The 22,785-nt window shown below is 47.8% G+C and overlaps 12 protein-coding genes across 12 annotated transcripts; 8 read left to right on the forward strand and 4 right to left on the reverse strand.

The window, feature by feature from the left end:
- Nucleotides 1–1,772: 1,772 nt before the first annotated feature.
- Nucleotides 1,773–2,571, reverse strand: AO090003001455 (uncharacterized protein; the record flags this gene model as incomplete). The annotated part of the gene is made up of 3 exons (XM_023235324.1): nucleotides 1,773–2,239; nucleotides 2,292–2,491; nucleotides 2,555–2,571. The coding sequence occupies 3 exons, from the start codon at nucleotides 2,569–2,571 to the stop codon at nucleotides 1,773–1,775; spliced, it is 684 nt and encodes a 227-aa protein (XP_023090353.1).
- A 454-nt stretch (nucleotides 2,572–3,025) lies between these two features.
- Nucleotides 3,026–4,165, reverse strand: AO090003001456 (uncharacterized protein; the record flags this gene model as incomplete). The annotated part of the gene is made up of 4 exons (XM_023235325.1): nucleotides 3,026–3,075; nucleotides 3,120–3,171; nucleotides 3,360–3,426; nucleotides 3,534–4,165. 4 exons carry the CDS (start codon nucleotides 4,163–4,165, stop codon nucleotides 3,026–3,028), a joined length of 801 nt encoding a protein of 266 aa, XP_023090354.1.
- A 2,345-nt stretch (nucleotides 4,166–6,510) lies between these two features.
- AO090003001458 (uncharacterized protein) lies at nucleotides 6,511–7,331 on the forward strand (the record flags this gene model as incomplete). The annotated part of the gene is made up of 3 exons (XM_023235326.1): nucleotides 6,511–6,559; nucleotides 6,741–6,793; nucleotides 6,849–7,331. The coding sequence occupies 3 exons, from the start codon at nucleotides 6,511–6,513 to the stop codon at nucleotides 7,329–7,331; spliced, it is 585 nt and encodes a 194-aa protein (XP_023090355.1).
- A 1,118-nt stretch (nucleotides 7,332–8,449) lies between these two features.
- On the forward strand, nucleotides 8,450–9,304 carry AO090003001460 (uncharacterized protein; the record flags this gene model as incomplete). Its single annotated transcript, XM_023235327.1, has 2 exons — nucleotides 8,450–8,939; nucleotides 9,228–9,304. The coding sequence occupies 2 exons, from the start codon at nucleotides 8,450–8,452 to the stop codon at nucleotides 9,302–9,304; spliced, it is 567 nt and encodes a 188-aa protein (XP_023090356.1).
- A 1,147-nt stretch (nucleotides 9,305–10,451) lies between these two features.
- On the forward strand, nucleotides 10,452–11,237 carry AO090003001461 (uncharacterized protein; the record flags this gene model as incomplete). The annotated part of the gene is made up of 1 exon (XM_001820459.1): nucleotides 10,452–11,237. One exon carries the CDS (start codon nucleotides 10,452–10,454, stop codon nucleotides 11,235–11,237), a length of 786 nt encoding a protein of 261 aa, XP_001820511.1.
- Nucleotides 11,238–13,098: 1,861 nt separating this feature from the next.
- On the forward strand, nucleotides 13,099–13,692 carry AO090003001462 (uncharacterized protein; the record flags this gene model as incomplete). The annotated part of the gene is made up of 1 exon (XM_001820460.3): nucleotides 13,099–13,692. The coding sequence occupies one exon, from the start codon at nucleotides 13,099–13,101 to the stop codon at nucleotides 13,690–13,692; it is 594 nt and encodes a 197-aa protein (XP_001820512.3).
- A 517-nt stretch (nucleotides 13,693–14,209) lies between these two features.
- On the reverse strand, nucleotides 14,210–15,604 carry AO090003001463 (zinc-binding alcohol dehydrogenase family protein; the record flags this gene model as incomplete). The annotated part of the gene is made up of 3 exons (XM_023235328.1): nucleotides 14,210–15,296; nucleotides 15,378–15,425; nucleotides 15,471–15,604. 3 exons carry the CDS (start codon nucleotides 15,602–15,604, stop codon nucleotides 14,210–14,212), a joined length of 1,269 nt encoding a protein of 422 aa, XP_023090357.1.
- A 76-nt stretch (nucleotides 15,605–15,680) lies between these two features.
- Nucleotides 15,681–16,271, forward strand: AO090003001464 (uncharacterized protein; the record flags this gene model as incomplete). The annotated part of the gene is made up of 1 exon (XM_023235329.1): nucleotides 15,681–16,271. One exon carries the CDS (start codon nucleotides 15,681–15,683, stop codon nucleotides 16,269–16,271), a length of 591 nt encoding a protein of 196 aa, XP_023090358.1.
- An 81-nt stretch (nucleotides 16,272–16,352) lies between these two features.
- Nucleotides 16,353–17,224, forward strand: AO090003001465 (uncharacterized protein; the record flags this gene model as incomplete). Its single annotated transcript, XM_023235330.1, has 4 exons — nucleotides 16,353–16,357; nucleotides 16,406–16,578; nucleotides 16,649–17,163; nucleotides 17,213–17,224. The coding sequence occupies 4 exons, from the start codon at nucleotides 16,353–16,355 to the stop codon at nucleotides 17,222–17,224; spliced, it is 705 nt and encodes a 234-aa protein (XP_023090359.1).
- Nucleotides 17,225–17,287: 63 nt separating this feature from the next.
- AO090003001466 (uncharacterized protein) lies at nucleotides 17,288–17,761 on the forward strand (the record flags this gene model as incomplete). Its single annotated transcript, XM_023235332.1, has 1 exon — nucleotides 17,288–17,761. One exon carries the CDS (start codon nucleotides 17,288–17,290, stop codon nucleotides 17,759–17,761), a length of 474 nt encoding a protein of 157 aa, XP_023090360.1.
- A 747-nt stretch (nucleotides 17,762–18,508) lies between these two features.
- AO090003001467 (uncharacterized protein) lies at nucleotides 18,509–20,743 on the forward strand (the record flags this gene model as incomplete). Its single annotated transcript, XM_001820465.1, has 1 exon — nucleotides 18,509–20,743. The coding sequence occupies one exon, from the start codon at nucleotides 18,509–18,511 to the stop codon at nucleotides 20,741–20,743; it is 2,235 nt and encodes a 744-aa protein (XP_001820517.1).
- A 454-nt stretch (nucleotides 20,744–21,197) lies between these two features.
- On the reverse strand, nucleotides 21,198–22,412 carry AO090003001468 (uncharacterized protein; the record flags this gene model as incomplete). The annotated part of the gene is made up of 4 exons (XM_023235333.1): nucleotides 21,198–21,765; nucleotides 21,834–21,935; nucleotides 21,997–22,209; nucleotides 22,408–22,412. 4 exons carry the CDS (start codon nucleotides 22,410–22,412, stop codon nucleotides 21,198–21,200), a joined length of 888 nt encoding a protein of 295 aa, XP_023090361.1.
- Between the last annotated feature and the right edge of the window lie 373 nt (nucleotides 22,413–22,785).

The following is a 22,785-nucleotide window of genomic DNA, read 5'->3' on the forward strand; positions in this document are numbered from 1 at the left end:
ACAGGAACGGCTGCCTCTGTGACTCCCTTGGCTTCGGCCTCTGCTTCTGCTAAAGCTAGTGTTAGCGGATCTGCAAATGCTACATCTACCAGCGCGAGTGCGAGTGCGTCGCACACTGAGAATGCTGCTACGGGTCTCCCCACAGGCCACTCCCTCTTCGCTGCGGGGGGTGCAGCAATGGCGCTTGCTCTCGCTATTGCGTAGAGCATGGAACCATACTCAATGGTCTACGATTACTTGAAAAGGGGATGGCCTGGATTGGCGTGACGTTGGAGAATTTTCGTTTAAAAGCATAATGCAGCTATATTCATGTATTGTTATAGACTTATAGAGTCAAGTCCTGCTATAGAATGCGTTCCTTTTTACAGTCAATATGCAGCCTGCGGGCTATTAATATGAGCTTTGTCAACATCCAGTATCCCAAGTGATGAGTGAATTCGAAACAGCATATGGGGAAGACTATGGACTCTAAAGGACGAAAGAACCCTGAAGGACGATCTACTGTATACTGGTACATGTATCTAGGTAAATATATCCTCAACCTATAGTCCAATGCTAAGAACGTTTTGAATGTAGAACCCACGAGGAAGTTATATAGCGATGCATTGTATGTTCATTTCTGGAGGTTGCAGAGAAGATTCCTATTGATTTATATCTCTCGAGGCACTTCATCGAAGTCAAGTATAGTTCTTTTACGGAAAACAGGCTGGTAGAGTGAATTTATATATTTGATCCCTACGGCGGAAAAAGTCGTATAAGACGTTCACCGTACGTAAACATCGATACCTGAATGACTTCATACTATACCCTCTCATTATATTTATCCCTCCGCAACTCATTAACAGATACTCTATTCAACCCAAAGCGGCTATACCGCGGACTAAATTTATAATTTTTACCACCTTTACCAACGGCAACGCACTATTATCTAGCTAATTATATCTATTTATTCGGTCCCAATATATTTTCTACCAATTATAATAGCTAAAACCCTCGGACTATGGACTAGTCCGTCGTGGCTCTCTATAATCTCTCACTGTATTTCTTTCTTCAATCAAGCCACATACCCACTTCTTTAGATCCATCAACCTCCTGGGGTTCTAATATACTGATCGACTGAGATATCTTTTGCGGAGCCCCAGTCAAAGTATTACCTGTCACTACTAGTCGACCAAAACAAGCATATAGGTGCTGGCCTTGAACACTGTCCCCAACATCATCCTGGACATTTAAGAAGTTACTTAAGATACTTAAGTGGGGATTATACTCCTCTACCGCTATCTCTAAGGAAAGATTCATTTAACTCCAATGAGCAACTTCAGACATAACAGATTCAAAAGGAAGAAGGAATGATCCTCGCAGCTGCCATCCTATCAAATGCGACACGATATCCCTGGACGGTATCAATGCGCTCCGTGAATCCAATCGAGCGGGCAGCATCAAGCGTGTACTCTCGGTCGAAGTCAAATTCAACAAGCATGAAGTGAATGAAAGGCCAGTTCTGCGCCTCGAGCGAACCCTTTCTCAACCCATGCTTTTCAACCAACCCAGTCCAGGCGCCTCGATTCTCACGAACAAAGTCTTCGATTTTCTTCTGATCTCCTTGTGGTCCAGTTCCCACCAGCCCAAAATGCGAACAGATACCAGGCCAGACCTGTTCCCAGCTAACAACGTCACCGTTTGCAACATTGTACGCAGACCCGTTAGGGCACTTATCCCGATTCAGCGCGGCATATATCTCCATTTTAGACAGGATGTCGTGGAAGGTGTCGCTATGCGTGGAACGGTAGCCGTGCAGCATCCCGGGGAAGGGCACCTCTGCTGCCTGACCATGGACTTCGCGGTATAGTGTCAGGTACAACGCGGTATAGTGTCAGGTACAACGCGATACCTTGGGCTAGGTTCATTACATTGGTACCGGGGACAAAGCCGATAATTCCATCCGGACGAATCTCTGAGAATGACCACTTTTTGCCCTTTGACAGCTCAGACAGAGTATCATACTGCTCGTAATAGAAGACTTTGCTCCTCCAGGGCTCCGGAATCCGGGGCATGGATTCGTGAAGTGGGGGAGAGATCTTGAGCTCATTTGAGAATTCCAGTCCGTACCCTTTCCCACCGGTTTGTAAGATAACCGATTCTAGATTTGGAGCAATGCCACTGATTGCTTCAATAGCTGTGCGAAGGAGCCTGGTATTGACTTCCCTCCTTGATTCGAAATCATGAGCCTCGATGTAAGCTAGCAGTAAGTTAATTCCGTGGAAATTCACAATGGGACAAGCAAGGCTTACCACAGAAAAAGACAACCTCAACTGACTCCACATCATGAACCTTGGCCTTCAGTTGATCGGTGACCGATGACACTGATTGCATAAGATCGATTCCCGAAACAATGTCCAGTCGAGGGTCATCAGGAAGATATGCGTCTTTTTTTGAGAGGGGTCTATTGCAAAGACCAACAACGCGTCGAAAAGAAGAGGTCGTGGGGTAGCTAAGACACTGGTTCAAGAGAGACCATCCTGAAATCCCCGATGCTCCAAACACGAGAGCGTACCTTCCATTATGCGACATTCCGGCGGCAGTGATGTTTATAGCAATGAGTCAACTAGCGTACATGAAGATAAATGATGGCCAAATACAGCGAGACTTATGTATGTCCAAGGAAGTCCCTCGACGTCACCAGATGTTGATATTGATTTATAATCTACACGGAATTCATTTCCCGAATGCAGCCACGTGTTGGCCAAGGGTGGAAGATCATCCGGATTATCTGTCCAAGACAGATCTCGATAGTACGCTGGCCTGACTTTCGCCTAGGACATCCATATAACGCAGCCCTGATCGGTAGTAGCTTGCAGCCAGTATCATATGGATATCTATGGTCACTCGTAGGTCCTTGGTGTGGTATATTGGCCATGGGGGTCATTATAGCATCTATGCAGTACGAGATCGCACTGAGGAGTAGCTAATAGATCATTTTCACATGATATCCGAATAAGCCTTCGGGCCAAGTACAACAGACCTTTCATGAAGAATATGATCCGCTTAAGACAGGTTTGATGTGGTTACTGATTTCTATATGGACCACGGAGTGTATATCCGTAAATTGTGGGACGAACCATGACGAGACCAAACCGGACCTAAATCATGTAAGACCAGAATGCAACTCCACTGGTGATATCTTTTACAATTAATTCTGAAGTGATCGGTAGATAATACAGGACCTAGAGGTTCTAGATTTGAATCCTTGATATAACCCCTCTCTATAGTGTGTAGCAGATAGGGTAGAACTTTAGAAGAACTTTAGATGAAGGGATAGGTTATATCGTGCCACTCTAACTAGGATGTAAAGATCATACAACCTTCATCAAAGATGCTATGGGCTGCGACAACTCCGTCTCCAGGTCGCCCGAGCCTCCCACGGCACTACATTTGGTAGCATAATGAGGTTCCTCTCCATATGTACGCATCCCAAGACTAGTAGACCTCAATTCGTGTTCAGTTCCTCTACCTGCGTGATATCTTCAACAAACGTCGCTCCATACTCTCTCATTATCTGTATCTTCTCCCCCATATTCATCGCAAAACCTATTCTCCCAAAATCATGTGGCAGTTCCTCGGAACTTTCAAATCTTAGTACCCACACACCTCCATCCGTCGGCCAACCGTACACCATCACCTTCGCTTGTTCCTTCGTTCTCTTTCTAAAACCCGTCTCTACTTGGCGCCAATTCTGTTTATTTGGCCAGAGTGTCGCACCAGTCCGTCGCATAAGATTACAGAACCTATCTTCTTCGTCGGCACTGGGTGAGCACTGCGATGCATGAGAGCGCGGGAGCGATAGGAAAAGCATATCGACAAGATCAGCCTCTTTAATAAGAACCCCGCCAGTGGAGGGGTAGCCAAAGACTGTGCATCCCTGGTTGTGGAAGACGGTCCGGTCCGTTGCCGATAGAGAAGGGTTTGTGATGTATGGGATATCCCAGTCCAGTGTGTCAACCCATTCCTGTGGGTCTTCCCCGTCCTGTGGGTCGTCCATTACTCTCCGTTGATGAAACATAGGGAAACGGTCTATGTTGATGGGAATCAAGCGGCCTATGGTCTTTTGGCAGAGAGTCGATAAAAGGTTGAGGGTGATGGCGACGAACATGCTGCTAAGCGTCATGTTTCAACAATAAAGCTGTAAACAGGGAAAGACTGTGCTCTCGGGGTTATGTAGATGATCGTTTCAATGTGTAGGGTTATAGGAGAATCGCGAATATCCCATGGTTCATATGGTCGGTCAAAACTTTTGTCGCTTCACGTGGCGCTAGGCAGCCAGGTAAATTTATACCGCATTAGCAACTGCCACATATACAAAAGGGTAATATACTTACAAAACTTTTCTTCACTAGCTGCCATGCCGCTTTGTCGAATCTTCAAAATCACACTGTACGTCGGCTTTAAGCTGATGAACAAGATCGTTCAAAACCTTCTGTGGCGAGGCAATGGGATATAATACACTCTGTAGCTGCTTTAGGTTTAAGTAAGAAGAAGCGAATATACAAGGCCAGAGCTTTCTAAAGTTGTGCATCATTAAATTGGAAAAGCATACTGAAGAAGATCCTGTAGGCGTAACGAACGGCCCTTTTATCATTTTTGTGTACTTACAGTGTATGCCCCAGGCCAGTTTGATGCGTATCCATTTGAGATAAACTTCGATCAGCGGGTATAAGACCTAAACTCTGGACTAGGACAAATTTGGTATAAACTGCACAGACCGTGCAAGTGGCAGCCGCAATTCTTCTTCTAGACGCCATAGACAACCGTGTCATTTCCGTCATCACCCAAAGCTACTCCGTATAGGGTGCCCATGGCGGGGGCAGCAGCTATAGAGCGAGTAAACAACCTACATAGCACCAAAGGAAAAGTATATTTTTAGCCGTGGGCTTGGCGCTGCACGGGGAAGTATCCGCTTCTTCGTCACTGGTATGTTAGACCTACTGGCCATTGGCTAGTTAACTTCAAACTGGTTTTACAAGCTTAGGGTTTGTGTGTAGTCTGGAGTGTCTGGAAGAGGAAACTGCCGTATATACTATGCTATGTACACATTTATGTAGATGTGTCTGCTATATCTTCTTTTTACAGACTCCAGTATACCACCATATTTCAATATGTCAAAACCAGCGAGCGAGTCTGTGTAATAGACTTGGGAGGAAACTTCTCATAATAAACCTTTAGACTTACAATCGCGCCTTTAACCATGTTGCCATTTCGGTCCCTGACTGCAGAGCAGCATCAGATTAGTACAATGAATTATTGCGGCTTTCAGTTAGTCGGCAATTTAATCCATCACATTGCACGCAGCGAAAGACTAAACGATCCTATCTTCAGCATCTTCCCCGAATTGCAAAACGAAGTCAAAACAGCCTACATGGCTACTGGTAATGGCGAAGGTTTTGGGATCTTCGAGTTGCGCGATCCAAAGACGTATGTTCCGGAAACGTCGTTCGAGGATCATAGAGGGAGACATCTTCATGTATGAGTGACAGATTCAGACCCCGATTCCCTCCCTAGTAAGATGGTCCAAGCCGGAGATAAATGGATCGGGTCCACGGTTCACCCTGTGAGGGACGTGTCAGCTCCGGTGGGGTTCATAAAATTTCAACCACTCGTACGGAGTAATAATTTACCTATTGAATTTTACAAATTTTAGATCATTACTTGAATAAGTATACCGAATCTATATTCCCTGGGCATTGTAGATAACCTTAATGTGTGTTCTTACTAAATATTCAAGCTCGGCAGGCATATTGTAAAGGGCGTATTAACGCAAAGCACTAATATCCTAAATATCACCTAAAAGAAAAATATGACTTCCTGCCTTAGTTCCCATTAGTACACAATGTAGTATACTTATGTTAGCATTAAGGTACGTTAAGGTTTAAGGAAATGGGGCCCCTTGAGGGGCTTAGCTGAATATATGTTATAGTGTGGTTCAGGCGTTTTAACATCGGAGACTTTTTGACATAGAACTCTATATACATAGTTAGGACGATCGCTGTCAATACTCTTTTCTTTTGATTTTACATGAACAGTTTAGTCAAGATAGTCAGCAGTGTAATTATCCCAGGAGAAATTTCGTGCTTGGACTTCGGATACCTTAAACCTATGAGTGGAATAATTGGCCCACCCTTGCAACAGGTTGACCAGCTTTTCTGTTTCTATGCGATCACTGTTCTATATGTTCCTTACAGAGATCACTAACAGACGATGGCCACCAACCTCCTCAATTGCCGTCTTGATGATGCCTTGTAGACAAGCCATCCCTTGCGTCCGCGCGGTACCCATGCAAGGCAGATGATAACTAATAACCAGCTCATGATTGGAATGTCGACGCGTCAGGAATGCTGCGCATCGTCGAAATCGACGTCATTGTTTTTATTCCAACTAGAGCTCCTATGAATATCTTCAACTGGCCGTCTCAGATTGCAGTCTGCCATTGATTCACATAACACCTGTGTCCTCAACATGACATTAAGAAACCCTATCCTTGCCACATTTGTGGCCGTCAGTACATGTATGCTTGAGCTCCGTCCGATCGTCTAGAGACATATCTAACATTACTCGACCAGTGCTGTCCGTCTGCCACGCCCAAGCCCCTGAAGCAGTTGTTTATACCGATTCGGCGACAGGAATCACCTTCGATACATGGAACGTGCCCTCGAGCTCAAAGGCTGGTGGGCTAACCTTCGGCGTAGCGTTGCCTAGTGATGCACTCAAATCAGACGCTACTGATTTCATCGGATACCTAGTATGCCTCCCTTGTCTAAGCTTGGGCATGGTGTAGCTCAAACTGACCAAAACAGCGCTGCATAGCTACCGACAAGTCCGCAGCAGAGGGCTGGTGCGGTATAACACTAGGCGGCTCCATGACCGACGCCCTCTTATTCGTCGCGTACCCAGATGGCGACGCCGTGCGGACCTCCCTGCGCTTCACCTCAGAATACGCGATGCCGGGCGTGTACAGCGGCAACGCGACCGTGAAACCGATTTCCGCGACGGCCAACTCGACTGGTTTCTTATTAATCTTCCATTGCCAGGACTGTCTGCATTGGTCGCAGGGTGAGACTACTGGCAGTGCTTCTACCAGCAGTGGTCTCTTGGACTTGGGCTATGCGCAATCCGTCAAAGCTCCGAGCAACCCGTCCTGTGCGGCCGAGCTTAAGCTTGCTAGACACGATATACAGGGTACCTGGACGGCTATGCTTGATGATCATGCTGCAAGCGACTCCTATGACAAGTGGCGGGCTCTGGCGAAGGATGCAGTTCCTGAGAAGTGCTCCGCTTAGACATGTCATACTGTTTCCTCTGTTCTGTTCCGACATATCCGGGGCAGAATTCCCCAGGCTACAGCGGAGTCCGGTAGCATTGGTACGAATGTCAGCCTGGATATACGGTAGGACAGCAAGGAGCTAATGGAGGTTACTGTATTTGAACGGATATATCACTTTTCCGTTTAGCGTTTCACTCTAAATGAACACTCGGGGCATGACATATACAGTTTCATTTGTGGGGAGTATGTACATGGTCAAATGCAATATTACTTACTTGGACTATATTTACAATGAGCCAACGTTATGTATATGGTGCACGTCAGGGTTGACTTTTCTGAGTATTCCCACTATGATGTCAATAGATCTTGATGCCGAGACTGGGCTTCCCGAGCAGCGACAACAACAACAGTGGACTAAACATACACCATAGCTATACTTACTAGACGGCCTTTATCATAAGTGGATATATGCAGCATATAGATTGAGAGCCAATGTAGACGTAACTCATTGCTATGTTTGAATCAGCGTAGTAGGGTATCCGGAACCAAAGTCCACACGCAGATGAAGTGGTCTGTGCGGACGCGCGTTGTTTACATTACAGATTTGCCCCAAATGGACCTGTCACACAACCCCCCTATTCCACAACGACAAGTTAAAGCCTTTCCTGAACCTGTTCAACCCGTAGATCACATTATCTCCATTTTAAGCCATTCACTTGCTAAAGGTTATCTAAGTGTGTCCGGAAATCATGCCTCGTGCCGCCAAAAAAGCTTCGGCCCGGGCCCCTTTGGATGCCGCAGACCTCGTGTCTCAGCCCCAACCTCCAACCAGCACATCCCACATTCCTGACGTGAAGCCTGGCGATGAAAACCCGAGCCCGGTCGTTCTATCGCCTGATAAGTCCACTCAGTCCATGGTCTCTACGGCAGTGACAAAAACGGAAAGCCGACGCGTCAGAGCCCGAGGAAGTAGAGGAGATAGACGACGAAGACCCGCCTCTTGATATCCTAAAATGGAACTGCACCCAGGTCCGACGCAAAATCAAAAACTTCATTGAGTCGAAGGAGATGAAAATCGGCGAGTTCCAAGAAGCGATCGGGGTTTCGTCACGGAGCTACAATACATTCCTCAAAATGACTGGCGAGAAAGGGAGCGAGTCCAACACATACTTTCACGCGCACCGTTTCTTTCTCAAACGGGAGCTTCAGGGCATTAAAGAGCCCAAGAAGAAGCCAGCTAGCAAGCAGGCGAAACTGGACACCGAGAAGAAATACGATGTCAGCGGGATTCACCTTCCCGGGGAAGAGGAAGGCAAGGTACAGGTCTATGATACATGCGACGAGGTCCGAAAGAAGATCTATGCTCATCTGCGGGATCCGAACGTCACTAAAGCCGGCTTTCTCAGGGAGATTGTGAAGAGTTACACGCCAGAACAAGCGGTCAAGTTTCAAGGCAACTCTTTGACCCGGTTTCTGGATATGTCTGGTGCCAATGCGGGCAACACGAATGCTGTTTTCTACCCTGCATATGTTTTCTTTGAGAAGTTACGTATCTGTGATGGTCAGCCCAAGAACAAGTTTCGCGAAGAGATGGAAAAGATCTGGCGCTCTCATGGCGGATTCGGTATCGAAACTCCTCACCATAAAGGGTATTGGTGTCATGCTAGCGAATTCGTGTATGTCGATAAGTACGGTCAGACGGGGTTCGGCAAAAGGCGTTGATCCGTACCTGCGCTGAAATGCATGAGACGCAATACTTGGTTTTTTCTATACCTTCTTTTATGTACAATATGTTCGTGTTATGCTGTATCTAAGGATCTGTTGAATGCGTATGCTGCTATTCACTATAATCCTTGTTACCCTTCCGAACACTGTATGTGGTGCATCCTGACTAGATCTACAATGTTTAAAGCATGGATTAAGCAACCAAAATCCAGCGGTGTTCGATTGATCTTGGTCATAGCTTACACTGTCCGAACGAATATGTAGAAGCTCTGTTTGATGATTAGGCATCAAGAGATAAGAGTAGAAAAGAATGAACCTTGATTTGGGATTGAGTGGACTACATAGTATGTTTCACGAATGTAGTAGCCATAGGTTCTCACATCAACGGTCCTTTTGTCTTCATCCATGTTGGAATATATAGTGGCGGATGCGGAATCTTAGAAACAGCAACCGTCCCGGAAGATATTTTTTTATTTAGGTCAGTAAACGGCTGCAGACTAGCAGTCGAACTAATGATTCATTTAATTACCTTCAGCTACGTGTTTCATCTCCTCTTCTTGCCCAATTTTCACCAAGATATACGTGTAAGTCACATGAGATATGCAGAACAGGAAAAATTCCAGAATACTGCCCATTCGGAAAGATAACGAATGGTGCCTGAAGACGTTGCCTGAGGCGACTGTACTATAACGACCTCAATTGTAGGTCTGGTAATGTTTTAGTCCGGCTGCAATGTTTCATGCTTGACAGAGACTTTCCATTTGGTCTCTGTCTTCATCCCGCAAGCATCAGGTCTTCACCGCATCTAGCTCAAAAAAACGTTTAATGTAGTCGAAGCTGGTGCAACCATAACCATGCCAACGTGCGCTCACCACGAGGGAAACATAACCGGTAGTGCCTCGAACAGAAGCGAGCTTTTACATGGATTAGAAAGATCGCTTGGATCGTGATCGCTCACCAAAGTTGGTGCCGAATTCAATTCTGATCCGAATCTAAATGATGTCCTATCTATGACTCTATACTCCGCGGATGAGCCCACGGAGCGAAGACTAGTGGAGTGTTTGGTAAAAGCCTCAGGTCCGAGGTGGAGTTGGATGTAATTTTTATTGATTAACACGAGTCGCTGGAGGGTCTTCACCTGCCATCCCGAGAAGTGGAGTTTGGGATCTACAACAATACGAGGTCTATCCGCTATTTACAGCACAATCTGCCCACCTCCTCGCCTTGGCAGACGCATTTTTCCCGTATAGACATGAAATGCCAAGGGTCCAACTGGGGAGTACTGGCATATACGAGGAGTCAATGGGTATCATGGATACCCGGAATGCTATAAATACTAGCGAGCTTTCCCATGCGAAAATAACCTGCCAGTGTCACTGGTCTTCTGAATTCCTACCGCTATACATTTAACATGGCTACCCATACTGGTGCTCGCAGGGCGGGCCGCTCTCCCTTGATTTTCTTCGCCATGCTGTCGTATTTGATGATGATACCAGGCGTCTTGGCGATGAACTTTGTCTCCCGTGCAGAGTGGAAGGCACGCGCGCCGAAGGAAGCCTATAAGCCAATGACAGATGCCAAGGGTGTGAAAGTGCACTATCTAGGGCCCCAATTCAGTGGAAAACAGCATTCAGAATGTGATGACTTCATGAGATCTGTGCAAAACCAGCACATGGATGAATCCCCAGAAGATTACTTTGACATCGCCTACAATCTTGCAGTGTGTGAACATGGCTACGTGTTTGATGGTCAAGGAAAAGGTCATCGCAGCGGTGCCAATGGAGATGTCCAGTTGAACTCGGATCATTATGCTGTTCTCGCCTTCCTGGGAAAGTCCGGTGTTACGGAGCCTACCAAAGAGCAGATTATTGGACTGCAAGATTCGATTGCGTATTTGCGTCGGGCCGGTGCTGGTGACGAGATTAAGGGTCACCGAGATGGATACAATACCGAGTGTCCTGGTGGCCCGCTATATAAGCTGGTTACTGATGGTAGCCTGGACCCTGGCAAACTTTGGGACGGCGGGTCTCATACAGTTCAAAAAGGGGAGGATCTGGATACTATTAGCGCCAAGTACAATGTGCCGAAGCAGTATATCATTACCGCGAACGATCTTCAGTCGCCCTACCGTCTTACTGTCAATCAGACGATAGAGGTTCCTGCTCGTGGGGTGCCACTCACTGAGAGTGGGAATTGATATCGAGTCTGTCCCATCACAAAGGTCTCTCGATTCTAGATCCCATGTACCTAATAAGGCAGCCGTTATGTCGGAGATGAAGCTAATTGATATCTGGGTTTATGTCTGTCAGAGCTAGACCGACGTAGATATTGACCTGAGAAATCATGATAGTGGGATGACTCTTATGGAGGGTGCTCTTGGGTTGGCGGTTAATGAACACGTTGAAGGCTAAGGCCGCGTTTGCATGTGTTTTGCGTCATGACTGAGATGTTCTACATTATATCGGCACTTTATCTACTTACACTCTAACTTAAATCTTTGTTCTTGCCACTCCCCTGAGTCCCTTCCCCAGGTAGCTTGCTATGCAACATAATGATCATGGGCATATGAAAGATCCCTCCCATCTTTCAGTTCCAGAGTAAAAAGATATTTGTGAAAGCGGAAATCTGTGAGTGGGTAGAAGATTCATGATAGGGCTATTCGTATTAGCCCCTTGTATGACCATGGCAACGCACGTATTGTAGCCCTAGCGAATGTCGATATTCCATGTGGGCTGAACAAATTGGTACTTTAATTAGTGATCAGCAATCACGAGGCAAGCTCATCCTCACAACTAAAGACTGATCTGTCGAAACACCAGGCGCAGTGAAATTCCCTTCAATGTAGAAGGCTTGATTGGTCGACTTTACGGACTTGAGCAGGGTTTGATTGGGGGGTGGTACCACTTGGCTGGACAGCCTCGCTTACTGATGTAGTTACGGTGGAGTGCGAGCCTGTACAATACCCTAGTCTCTTGGACCCTCCTAGGGGCTGGTCAGTTGATTCTCTCAGTTGTGCTATAGCCGCTTCCAATGTTTGATTTGAGTTCTCCTTCCCCTGAGCATTATGCTTGACCCTTGCAGTCCTACAAGATGAACCTAAAGGCCAGACTTTGCTGGGAACAAGATAATAGTGAAGGATTGAATGGCAAAACGGAGATCGCACGTTGTGTGGAAAGGTACATCAAGTGCAATACTATAGCAATGTATCATGTGCTCTATGAATGTTCCCATCATGTCAGCGAATAGAATATGCTCCGATGTCTCTCCACGTTGTAAATCGAACTAAGGTATTCGAGATTGGAGCTGTAGGGAAACGGTACTATGCGGGGCTGACCGGCTAGTTGTGCGACAGCCGACTAGGTCAAATACTACCCTCCATAAGCCGCAGTACACTAGGTAAACAATGAGAATTTCATCAGGTAATCTTGCCCTGCGCATGAGAAACACTTTCGTTGCATCATAACCTATTCCCCATAGCCACTCGATCCAGTGGTTCAGTGCGCTCCATATCTGCTCGCTGTAATCGTGACCAGTTGAACCAGAACACCAGGCTCCCTGAGCAGCATTAACAGTGCTTGATCGCGACATGCACAGCATGCATGAGACCCGGTGGCATCCTGCGCTGGCTTTTGTCGCCGGGGTACAAGCAATGACTCTCTTCACTCCTCGAGCGACAAGCCCTAGCAGTATTGACCCGAACTTGCCGTTTCCCATGCCTACAGAGCCTACCAACTATGGCTTTGCTCATGGTTATAAAACGTGGTATGGACCTGCAAGCGACTGCGGTTACTGGGGGGATCGTGGTGAGTGCAGAGTCGAAGGGTAGTTACTCTCTCGCATAATGCATACTGACAATGGCCTTGTCGATAGGGACCTACGGTTGTGACGACAACTTCGCCTGCCGATTCCATTCATCGAATGCCGACTACCCGGGGATGATGGGCTGCTGTCCCCAGGGCCCTGCTGGACCATGTAACGGATTCTTTAGCACTTGCTACGGCCACCACGAGATAACCAAAACTCCGTCATTGCTCTCTTCCACAGACGATTTCTTCGCTATGTTCTGCACCAAAGATGACTGGCCATACTGCTTACCCTGGACGTGGCCTGAGATCGGTGTTTCGGCTTTCGAATGTACCAATATCACTCTACGGAAAACGGCTACAGTACACACCCTTTCCACGTACACAAACGCCGCTTGGTTCGGTAGAACGGCTGTTTCCGCCGTCTCGATTTCATGGATCAAAGATCGCGAAATGATCACGCGCTTGAACTTTAAACCTACAAGAACTGCAACATCCCATTCATCTGAATCAACTGCCACAAAGATGTCCGAATCCTCTTCAGGGCCTTCTCCGACCCTGGTTGGTGCAGTAGTTGGCAGTGTGGTCGGAGGCCTTGTAGCACTTTCTGTCACAGTGCTCATTCTCTGGGTGTGGCGAAAGAGGAAACTATCTAAGGGTCACATTTTATTGAACCAAGAATCGTCACTTCGGGGGGTATCCAACCGCTCAGACTCAGGAGAACAACCCTTGGCTCTTGCAGAGCCAAAGCCCAGTGAGCTTGATGGTAACTCAGTACCCTCGTCCCCGCAGGCTGATCCTGATTCCCGTGGTATCGATGAATATGGTCATCTGCGTTGTAGTATCTGAGAAGTCCACCGAGAGTATGGAGCGTTGTTAGGAGGGGCGCTCCACCACCTTGTTGTCTTTGCTAGTTATAAGGATTGAGCAGTCACCCATGTAGACTGCTTGCTGACTATTTCTCAATGCTTGTTGGGGTCCTATTAGCTCCGGGTAAGCCTACAGCACCGCCAAAAAGCTATAGTTTAAGACAAAATAGCGCAGGAGTATGATATGCTTTGTGTCCCTATTAAGTACGACCTTGAGCCTAGGCTATAGTTTAAAGCGAGATATGTGGAGTAACCTTTGACGATAATTACTGTACTTTGCTCGCAACTGTATTAAAGAAAGTGGTCTTTTGCTGCACTGGTCATTGAAAATATGCTATAGGTAATACAAAGTGTGTAATTTATTCTGGACTACAAGTGTAAGACTATGGCAATATCGCATATAGAATATCCCTACAAAAAGCGAATAGCCTGCAATAGGTGTCGTGAGGCATATATCAATATATCAACTCATACATGAATGTCCTACAATTATACCACTACAGCAATGGATGCTCCAGAGCCAGCTTCCCAAAACCTCGTGCACCATCACCCAGGGCTTGCACCTGCTCCAGCGCGTTTTCAGCTGTCCCACTAACCACATCGACAGACGGGAACTGGAATCCGGCCCCATAGTTCGTAACCGCCCACTGCAGGGCCTGCCATGCACGGACATAGTCGGACGGTCGGGCTGGAATGGTAATCGGTCGAGGAGCCCCGTGAACCCGGATAGTGCAGTCCCTATTCGGGGTAGCAATTGGCATCTTGAACTTAGGATCACGCTGGACAACAACAGACACAAGACAGGCCTCTTCTGAAACACATTCCGCCATAAGCTGGGCCGAGCCGGTTCCTCCGTAACTTCCAACCGTGTCGAAAGCATAGTCTATGGAACTCCATTGTCCCTGTTCTAGCGCGGACTTGATTTGAGAAACCACATCTGGGGATCTGTAATCAAAACATTGCGTTGCCCCGAGCTCCAGCAGAAGCGGGTGTCTTTGTGGGGATGCAGTGACGAAGATCGGATAAATACCGCTTGCCCGGGCGAGCTGCACCGCGCAAAGACCAACGCTACTTGATGCGCCCCAGATCAGCACTGGCTTCCCTGTCTTCTCTGTGTCTTTGGTACCTGGTAGAGGAAACTTGAAGATGCTATAAAGTGTATCAGCCGCCGTCATAGTCACGACGCTAAGACATGCAGCATGATGTGGTGGAAGGTTTGCAGGAACATGAAAGGCCATGTCTTCTGGACAAACCAGGTATTGCTGATGAGTCCCATATCCAGCTGGTCTGTTGAGGCCGGTAGGAGTATACCCGGCAACAGTGTCACCTGGGCTAAAGGACGACTGGGGCGGTGCCTGGAGCACTTTTCCACAGAAGTCGTAGCCCAGCACAGCCGGGTAAATTCCAAGAAAAGTGGCATGTTTGACATCAGCCGGATTTGCGCCTGAGAACTGTGTCTCGATCAAGAGTTCTCCCTCTTCTGGCACAGGAAATTGTAGATCTCGGCGGACTCGGAAAATTGCATGTTCATCGGCATATAAACCGGTATTTGTGTTGGACTGGCTCATGATTGGTAGCTGCTGACTAGGAAGAAGATATAAAATAGGAATAATACTTCTAAAGAGGGGGTGACAAGATCGACGCCTCTTCTGGTCATATATAGACCACGTCTCACGGAGAAAGTTCGCAGTAAGTGCGGAGCATCGCGGAGACCTGGTCTGGATTGCAATTAAGCTTCCTTGCGGATGCTACAGATACTTCCGATTCCGCTTAATAACCCACTTTATCCCCACATTCTTGTGTGGGTCTGGATTTACGGCTTGTAGATCAGCCTCGGTCAGCTTTGTACCGGATGTATATATACCGATCATTGGATAGCTCAGTGTAGACATATATTCCTTCCTAGTTCAGTGTTTCTAACTGTTCATTTTTTGTCCCTCAAGCTGTTGTTAAACCCTCGCCGTCATTATGTCTGTAGAAGAGAAGCTCAAAGCTCAGTTTCCAGACACCGTCTACACGGCATTGGCACCACCAGACCGTCATCCCGGCTTCAACTACAAGGGTTTTCATCCAGGCCGGGTGACTCGACTCCCGAGAGGTCATGTGAAGGAACCTGGGTATCAGGCATTCCCAGTAGATGTGACTTGGGAAGAAGACCAAGCAATTCCCATGCGCGATGGCATAAAGCTCTATGCTGATATATTTCGCCCCGCTGATGAGAGCGAGAGGGTACCCGCAATCGTGCCCTGGAGTCCTTATGGGAAGGTTGGGACGAGTACCCTAAACTATGACAATATGGGGCCGTGGCGAATTGGCATTCCGTATCAGAATCTGAGCGGATATGAAACCTTTGAAGTGAGTATCGCCAGACCTCTTCCATCTCAATTAATAACGATAGCTGATTGTGCGAAGGGTCCTAACCCAGCAGAATGGTGTTCCCGGGGCTATGCTGTTATAGATGTGGATGCCAGAGGGTCTGGTCATTCGGAGGGAAACCTCATGTGCTGGGGCGAACAGGCAGGCCTAACATGTTCCAATGACGGTGAATGCTTTGACTAATGGGTCAATTAGGAAGCTGTCGACATCTATGATACCATCACCTGGATATCCGAGCAGCCATGGTGCAATGGATCAGTGGTTATGGCGTATGTTCTGTGAGATATGATTCTGGAAGTGATCTGACAACTTGAAAGGGGAAACTCCTGGTTGGCTATTTCACAGCTCAACTTTGCGTCGCGATTCCAGCATCCAAACCTGAAAGCAATTGCCCCTTGGGAAGGGTTGACGGATCTCTACGCTCATCAGATATGCCGTGGAGGAATCCCGAAACCAGCATTTTTTGAATTGATCCTCCATGGGTCTACAGGTGCGTTATATTCAACATCAAAGGCTCTCGTAAAAGTAGATATATGGAAGGCTTTTCTAATTTTGTGTAGGAGTTGGAAAGGCAGAGAATATCGGTGCCATGGTAAATTCTCGCCCATTGTTTGACGATTACTGGGAAGAAAAGAGAATCAAACCGGAAGATATCAAGGACATTCCGATGTATCTGACAGCGTCCTACTCGACCGGTCTACACTGTGAAGGCTCCTTCAGAGCATTTGAACTAGCACAGGCATCTAGAAAATGGCTCCGCGTGCACTCGACGCAAGAGTGGCATGATCTATACAGGCCAGAAGCTACAGATGATCTGCAGCGCTTCTATGATTACTACGCTAAAGGTATTCAAAACGGCTGGGAAGCGGAAACGCCCCGTGTGCGCCTGAGCCTATTAGGGTACGATGGTAGTATAACGAAAACAATTGTTGAGCGCCCTGAAGAGCAGTGGCCTCCAGCACGGCAACACATCCGTCGCTATTATTTGGACGCTGCAACTCAATCCTTTAGTGCAGTCAAGCCTGTTAACTCTGCCAGCATTACGCATGAAGGGCATTCATTGACGGCTTCCTCGGTATTGTTCCTAAAATTACCACCATGGGCGGTTCACTTGCTAATTCTAGGTCATGGTGTAGGATTTCACTCTCATCTTCGATAAATATACCGAACTATGCGGACGCCCCTTTGTGAAGCTATATATGTCTTGTAATGTGAAGGACGACTTTGATGTCGTGGTGCAGATCCGCAAGATCTCTGCATCAGGAGAGCTACTTGAATCGCTTAACTGGTCACCGATGCCCGCACCAGGGCCGAAGGTCCCTAATGTCAATGTCGCAAAGCATTTGGGGCAGCAGGGTATGCTCCGAGCCTCGCATCACGTGAGCCTCCAACCCCGGGCCAGCGAAGATGAAGTGCCGGTGTATGATCACCGCAGGCGCGAAGCGATCACTCCTGGAGATATCGTCCCTCTTCTGATCCCAATATGGCCCCTGGGCGTGGTCTTTGAGGCTGGTGAAGGCTTGGTGCTACGAATCTCGGGTCACGACATGTCACTCCCGGAAGCAGAGGCATTGAGATTGACAGCTCCAGGGGATGAAAATGAAGGGCAGCACACCGTGTACACAGGTGGGGAATATGAGAGCTATCTTGTTATTCCAGTCATCGAAGGATAGGCATTCTTGGTAACAGATATTGTTATAGTCAGTGATTGCGGGCCCTGTGGCTTGGGCCTTCGAGTCGACCATGGGGACACGGTTTTATATTTTGTATTACCTGTTGGACCTATACTAGTCAATAAGACTCATCGTTGCAAATTCTCCACGTCCCTTTTACATAGAACGTTTACACAGGAAGTCGACGGTCCTGACAAGAGGATGATGAGTCCAACCAATAAGAATCGTCTGCTGTAACTATTTTCGAAACTCCAAAACGGAACGGTCTGAATCGGAGGAAATTCACGGTTGAAATTCGTAAAGGCACTACTCATGGCTGGATTAGAAGACCTGGTCGTTTTATCCTGACCACGGAATGAAGGGTATACATGACAAATATATAACTAGTGTGTCGCCTAGAAGGAGTAGTGTGTTACACTCCAGCCTTTTATCATTTCCTGCATCATGCGGTAGAGAGTGAGAAATAAATACATTATTCATCAAATATAGAAAGCTTGTCTACTCCGGTACTCTGATTTGTTCATATGTCTGTTCTAAATATTCAGAAAAATGAGACATCTGGTTAGGGCATGCTTACTAAGCGATTCAGCCAACACTCCCAGGCAAGCGCTGGTTGCCTAAAAGGTGCCTGAAAGATGCCTAATTGACTAACTATATATCTTCCACTGATGTCTCTATTGGGTTGACTTTCTCACTCTAGGTTAGGTTGCTATAATCGGAACAACAGGTCTTCACAAAATATTGACCATGGCGAAACGCTCGTTGAGCCCTGACCCGGCGTCCGCAGAACGTCGCTTCAAGTCTATATCCACCGAAAAGAGACCATTCAGGATCATCAACCTCAGTGAAGGCGACCTAGTACACCAAACTTGTGTTGCGGTCCATGGCGAGTGCCCGGAGCTTGACGATGCCGCGGATACCGTCTTTGTGTCTGTCTCGTCGTCCCACATGTTCAACCAGGAGCCGCAGACAGTCAACCACTGGCCGTTGCACAAAGGCCAATGGAAGGCGCTCGTGATGCTAGCACCGGGCACCAATACACTCATCTTCAAACTGCATCACGCTCGGAGATTCTTAGCTTCCCTGCAGATTAACGTTAATTATATTCCCTTGCTACAGCTGCCTCCTCTCCATCTCGCGGTGCTTGTTGCAAAGGATTCACCGCTGCTCATCGATTGCCCCCCAGCCAAGTATGGGGGTATCTCAACTGCACACAGTACCATTGACGCAGCTATTTCTAAGCTCCGAATGTCAGCGTATATGTGGCAAGCTCTTACAGCAGAGGACTTTCGCCAAAAGGGATTGGGGAGACGCTCATTTCGCCTGGAGGAGGAGTGGTCCGCCAATACAACCGTGCAAGCGGGGCATCAAGCAACCACTGGTACCAAGAGCAGTATGGGATCTGTTGCAAAGGTCCACATTATCCGGTCGGATAGGAATGTCGCAGAGCTCAGGGACGCCGATGTTGCCCAGCAGAATCCTCGAGGTCGAGATCGGGACGCCTTGCACAGATATTTTGAGGCGGCTCTCGCCAAGTCAGGACCCCCTTTCGAGTCAAGCTGCCGTCCAGTGGTTGCCGGTTTGATTCTCGATGCGCATTACTCCAACGAGCAATCCATGATCATGGGGCATGCTGCATTGGGTTGTCATAAGCCCGATGGCATCTCCTTGGGCATATTTGGCAGTCATCTCACCTACTCTTGGCCGCGTTTCCTAGAGGAAGTCCCTGTCTGTCTGACGGATATGACGCCCACGGGTGACACCGTCGGTAATGATAACGGTGAATGCGACACCATGCGCGGCGCGTGTTTTGTCGGCCAAGGAGCTTTTCTGCATGAGGTGGGCCATGCGTTCGGCGCTGGACATACTACGGGGATCATGGCGAGAGGGTACAGCAAAGCCTGGGCGATGAACTTTGTCGCTCATGAGACAAATGGTACGGCAGAGAACGATGCTAAGTGGGATCTCCAAGATGCGCTGAAGTTCAAATCGTTGCCGCACTTTGCACTCCCTGGTGACAAGCTTGTGTCGAATGACTTTCGGCTTGCCCACGTCAGAATTGAGGTTGACTTCGGCTTGGATAACCCAGATATCATGAGTATGGAAGGGGAACACCCGGAGGGGCTCAAGGTGTCTTGTACAGCAGGCCTGGCGCAAGTGAGCATTGAGAATGGGGTAAAACCACCTATAATCCATGACTTTATAAATGCTGTCACTCGAAAGGGCGCTTGCACCAGACTTTCCATCGACGATGTTTGTGCAAAGTTTGATCAAACACAACCGCTGAAAGTTACCGCTCTGGGCATGAATGGTAAGGTGAGCGTCGTCAAGGACTTCTGGGCGATGCTCAAGGAAAGGCCCTACATCATCATCCCGGGTAGTAATGTCACTCTTCGCAAACAATCCGTTCGGTCTGAAGATCTAGATTCAAATGATCATGACCAGGAGTTCATTAAGTGGGCTATGCTCCTTCACCGCCGCGGTCGAGATGGCCAACTGCATCGTGCGACGTCGATCGACCTTCGGGTCGGATGTACCATGGATGGAGCAATAGTCTACTATGCCGATGGGCAGCAAGCGAATTGCGGTCCTGGACATCCTCATCGATTTGGCGGACACGCATCCCAAAGACATGACATCCCCGTTGAGGAGACCATCACCAAAGTCAGGGTTTGCAAAGATGACCACGGATGGAGGAGTTTGGCAGGTATCTGCATGACCCTGAGTAATGGAGATGAGTGGGGACATCTCAACCACAATGACCTTGACCATGACAGCGACAGTGACAATGACAATGGAAATGGTGAGGGCGGTAAATCCGTCGTCACTCTCGAGCCAGCTGAGGATGAGGTTATTGTCGGCTTCTACGGACAGAGTCACCCGATGAGTGGATACACATTTGAGTTCGGAATTTTGACGACTCCTCGAGGAGTTGACCTGCCAGGGAATGTTTATGATTTACCTGAATTTAGGAATAATTGATGGAAGGTGATCATGGTGACATATCTTACTCGGTTCAAGAATAAGATCATCAGAGATGGAGTGGTGGGAACTCACATGTAGAGGATGCCTAGTGGAAATCTGACTTACTGCATCAGGGATAATAACATGTACATTAATGACAAGAAGGACGGCTCTAGCCAATAAAGAATAGCTCGACGTCGGCAATCGTGATGTCTCAGGAACGGAATTGGTATAGACTATACAGTAAACCTAACAACATGATGGGAGGACTCTAGTCACTGCTATGCTATACTGTCTACAATTTGAAGTCTAGCGCGCAGAAAAGCGGTGGCCTGCGTGACTCTCTTGTCCAGATCGCGCGCCTCGCTGTCGAGCACCGAGCACCCGTTAGAGTCGCTCAAAGCCGGGTCAAGGAGAGCAGCGCAGCCATCGTGTTGAGTATATAATCCACCTTAGAGTCCGAGGACCCCGTCTACCCACCGTCGGACGACTGAGTCGTCGGAAGATGGTTTAACGATGATGGGATGAGCCATTCAGAAGGGGAACCGTCTGCCACCTTGCGCATCATGGCCACCCAGGCAGTATCATACGCGGCATGAAACCGTATCCAATCCATTGGGGTGGCTGTAACCGTCGGCCAGCCTCTGTAACATTGAAACTCAGACTCTACATTATTGACAGGGTAGCCCTTTCTTCCACTTATCCCAACTGTTTTGTTTTGTCTCCTCTTCTTTCTACGCTCCGCGCGGGGTGTGTCCCCCTCCCCTTGCCCACAAATAAACACCAAAAGAGACAACAAAGTAAGAAGAACATCCGTACGAGGAAGGTAAGCCACCTCCGCAGATGGCTTTGCCAGTTCGGTAATGGCATCCGTCGACGTGCCTTCGGAGGGGGATACCGCGAGTTGTTCCTGCTGTTGTTGATCCCTGTGTCCTTTGAGTTGTTGAGACTCCGGACCAAGGTTTAGAGCTGATGGAAATTGTCCAGTCGGACATGGTGAAATAAATATGGGATGGCGGGGTGACAGGAGCAGATGGAGGCTAAAAGGGGTTCTATAGCGTAGAAGAGGAGCGCCGGGGCGATGGAATCTGCAGTAGTTGACACCTACGTTAGGAAGCATTTTAGTGGTGGTTTAGGGTTGATAAGCCTACACGAATCTGGCTTGTCACCTTGAATGTACGCAATCTTCGAGATCCCCATCAAACTGGCGCTATGCTGGAATTTTAGCCCGGGTTACACGAGAATAAAAGGATAATCGGAGCTGAACTTACACAAATCCAATAAAGGATATGCCCACGGCCAGTCTCTTGCGGGCGACGAGATGCAGATTCCAGATGATCCGCTGTGGGAGGCAGGGGATCAGTACGTCGTGGATGGCATTCAGGATACCGGCGTAGTAGTGGAGTTCAAGACTTGAGTTGCAGTGGAAACTGCTGTACCACTTCGACCTGCAGGCAGAGGGGTGGCTCGGGCGATGGAAGGATCTAGAGACGTATGCAGTCTGGGTTAAGACGCCGCTACCGGTGAGGTTGCGGGTGATGGAGGGTGTCAATTGAACTTTGTTCGGGATCCTTTCGCGTTTTTAGGACCTGCGGAGATCTGAATGACTGGTAATAATAGCAACAACTAGCTACAAGAGATATTACCTGGAGCGTAGATTCTGCATTCAGGTTTTATCTTACTCCATTCCTATAAAAAAGGGGTTTCATGGTTATCAGGAAACTCGAAAAGATGTGATAGAGGGATCACTTGGCCTCCACTGATTCCTATGATTATCCAAGCTACAGGCAGAATTGTGTTTGTTTTATACGCTGCAAGGTTGAATCATCAACAGAGGAGTATATAAAGCAAATCTAAGAGCCAGTTATATATAGAAACAAATACTAATAGAGCCCTGCTCACAACCGGGCAGTAGAGCGTAAGTTGTATAGTGCCGGGGTCTAGGGTCATAACCTAATCCAAAGCTGGGCCGGGGGCAAATAACCCGCACAAGTCATGTCACACATAATTGCTGAGCACAATGCTATACATAGCGGACAGCCATATTTAGTCAAGAGTGT

This window comes from Aspergillus oryzae, chromosome 2 (genome assembly GCF_000184455.2).
Source record: "Aspergillus oryzae RIB40 DNA, chromosome 2".
Lineage (NCBI taxonomy): Eukaryota > Fungi > Ascomycota > Eurotiomycetes > Eurotiales > Aspergillaceae > Aspergillus > Aspergillus oryzae.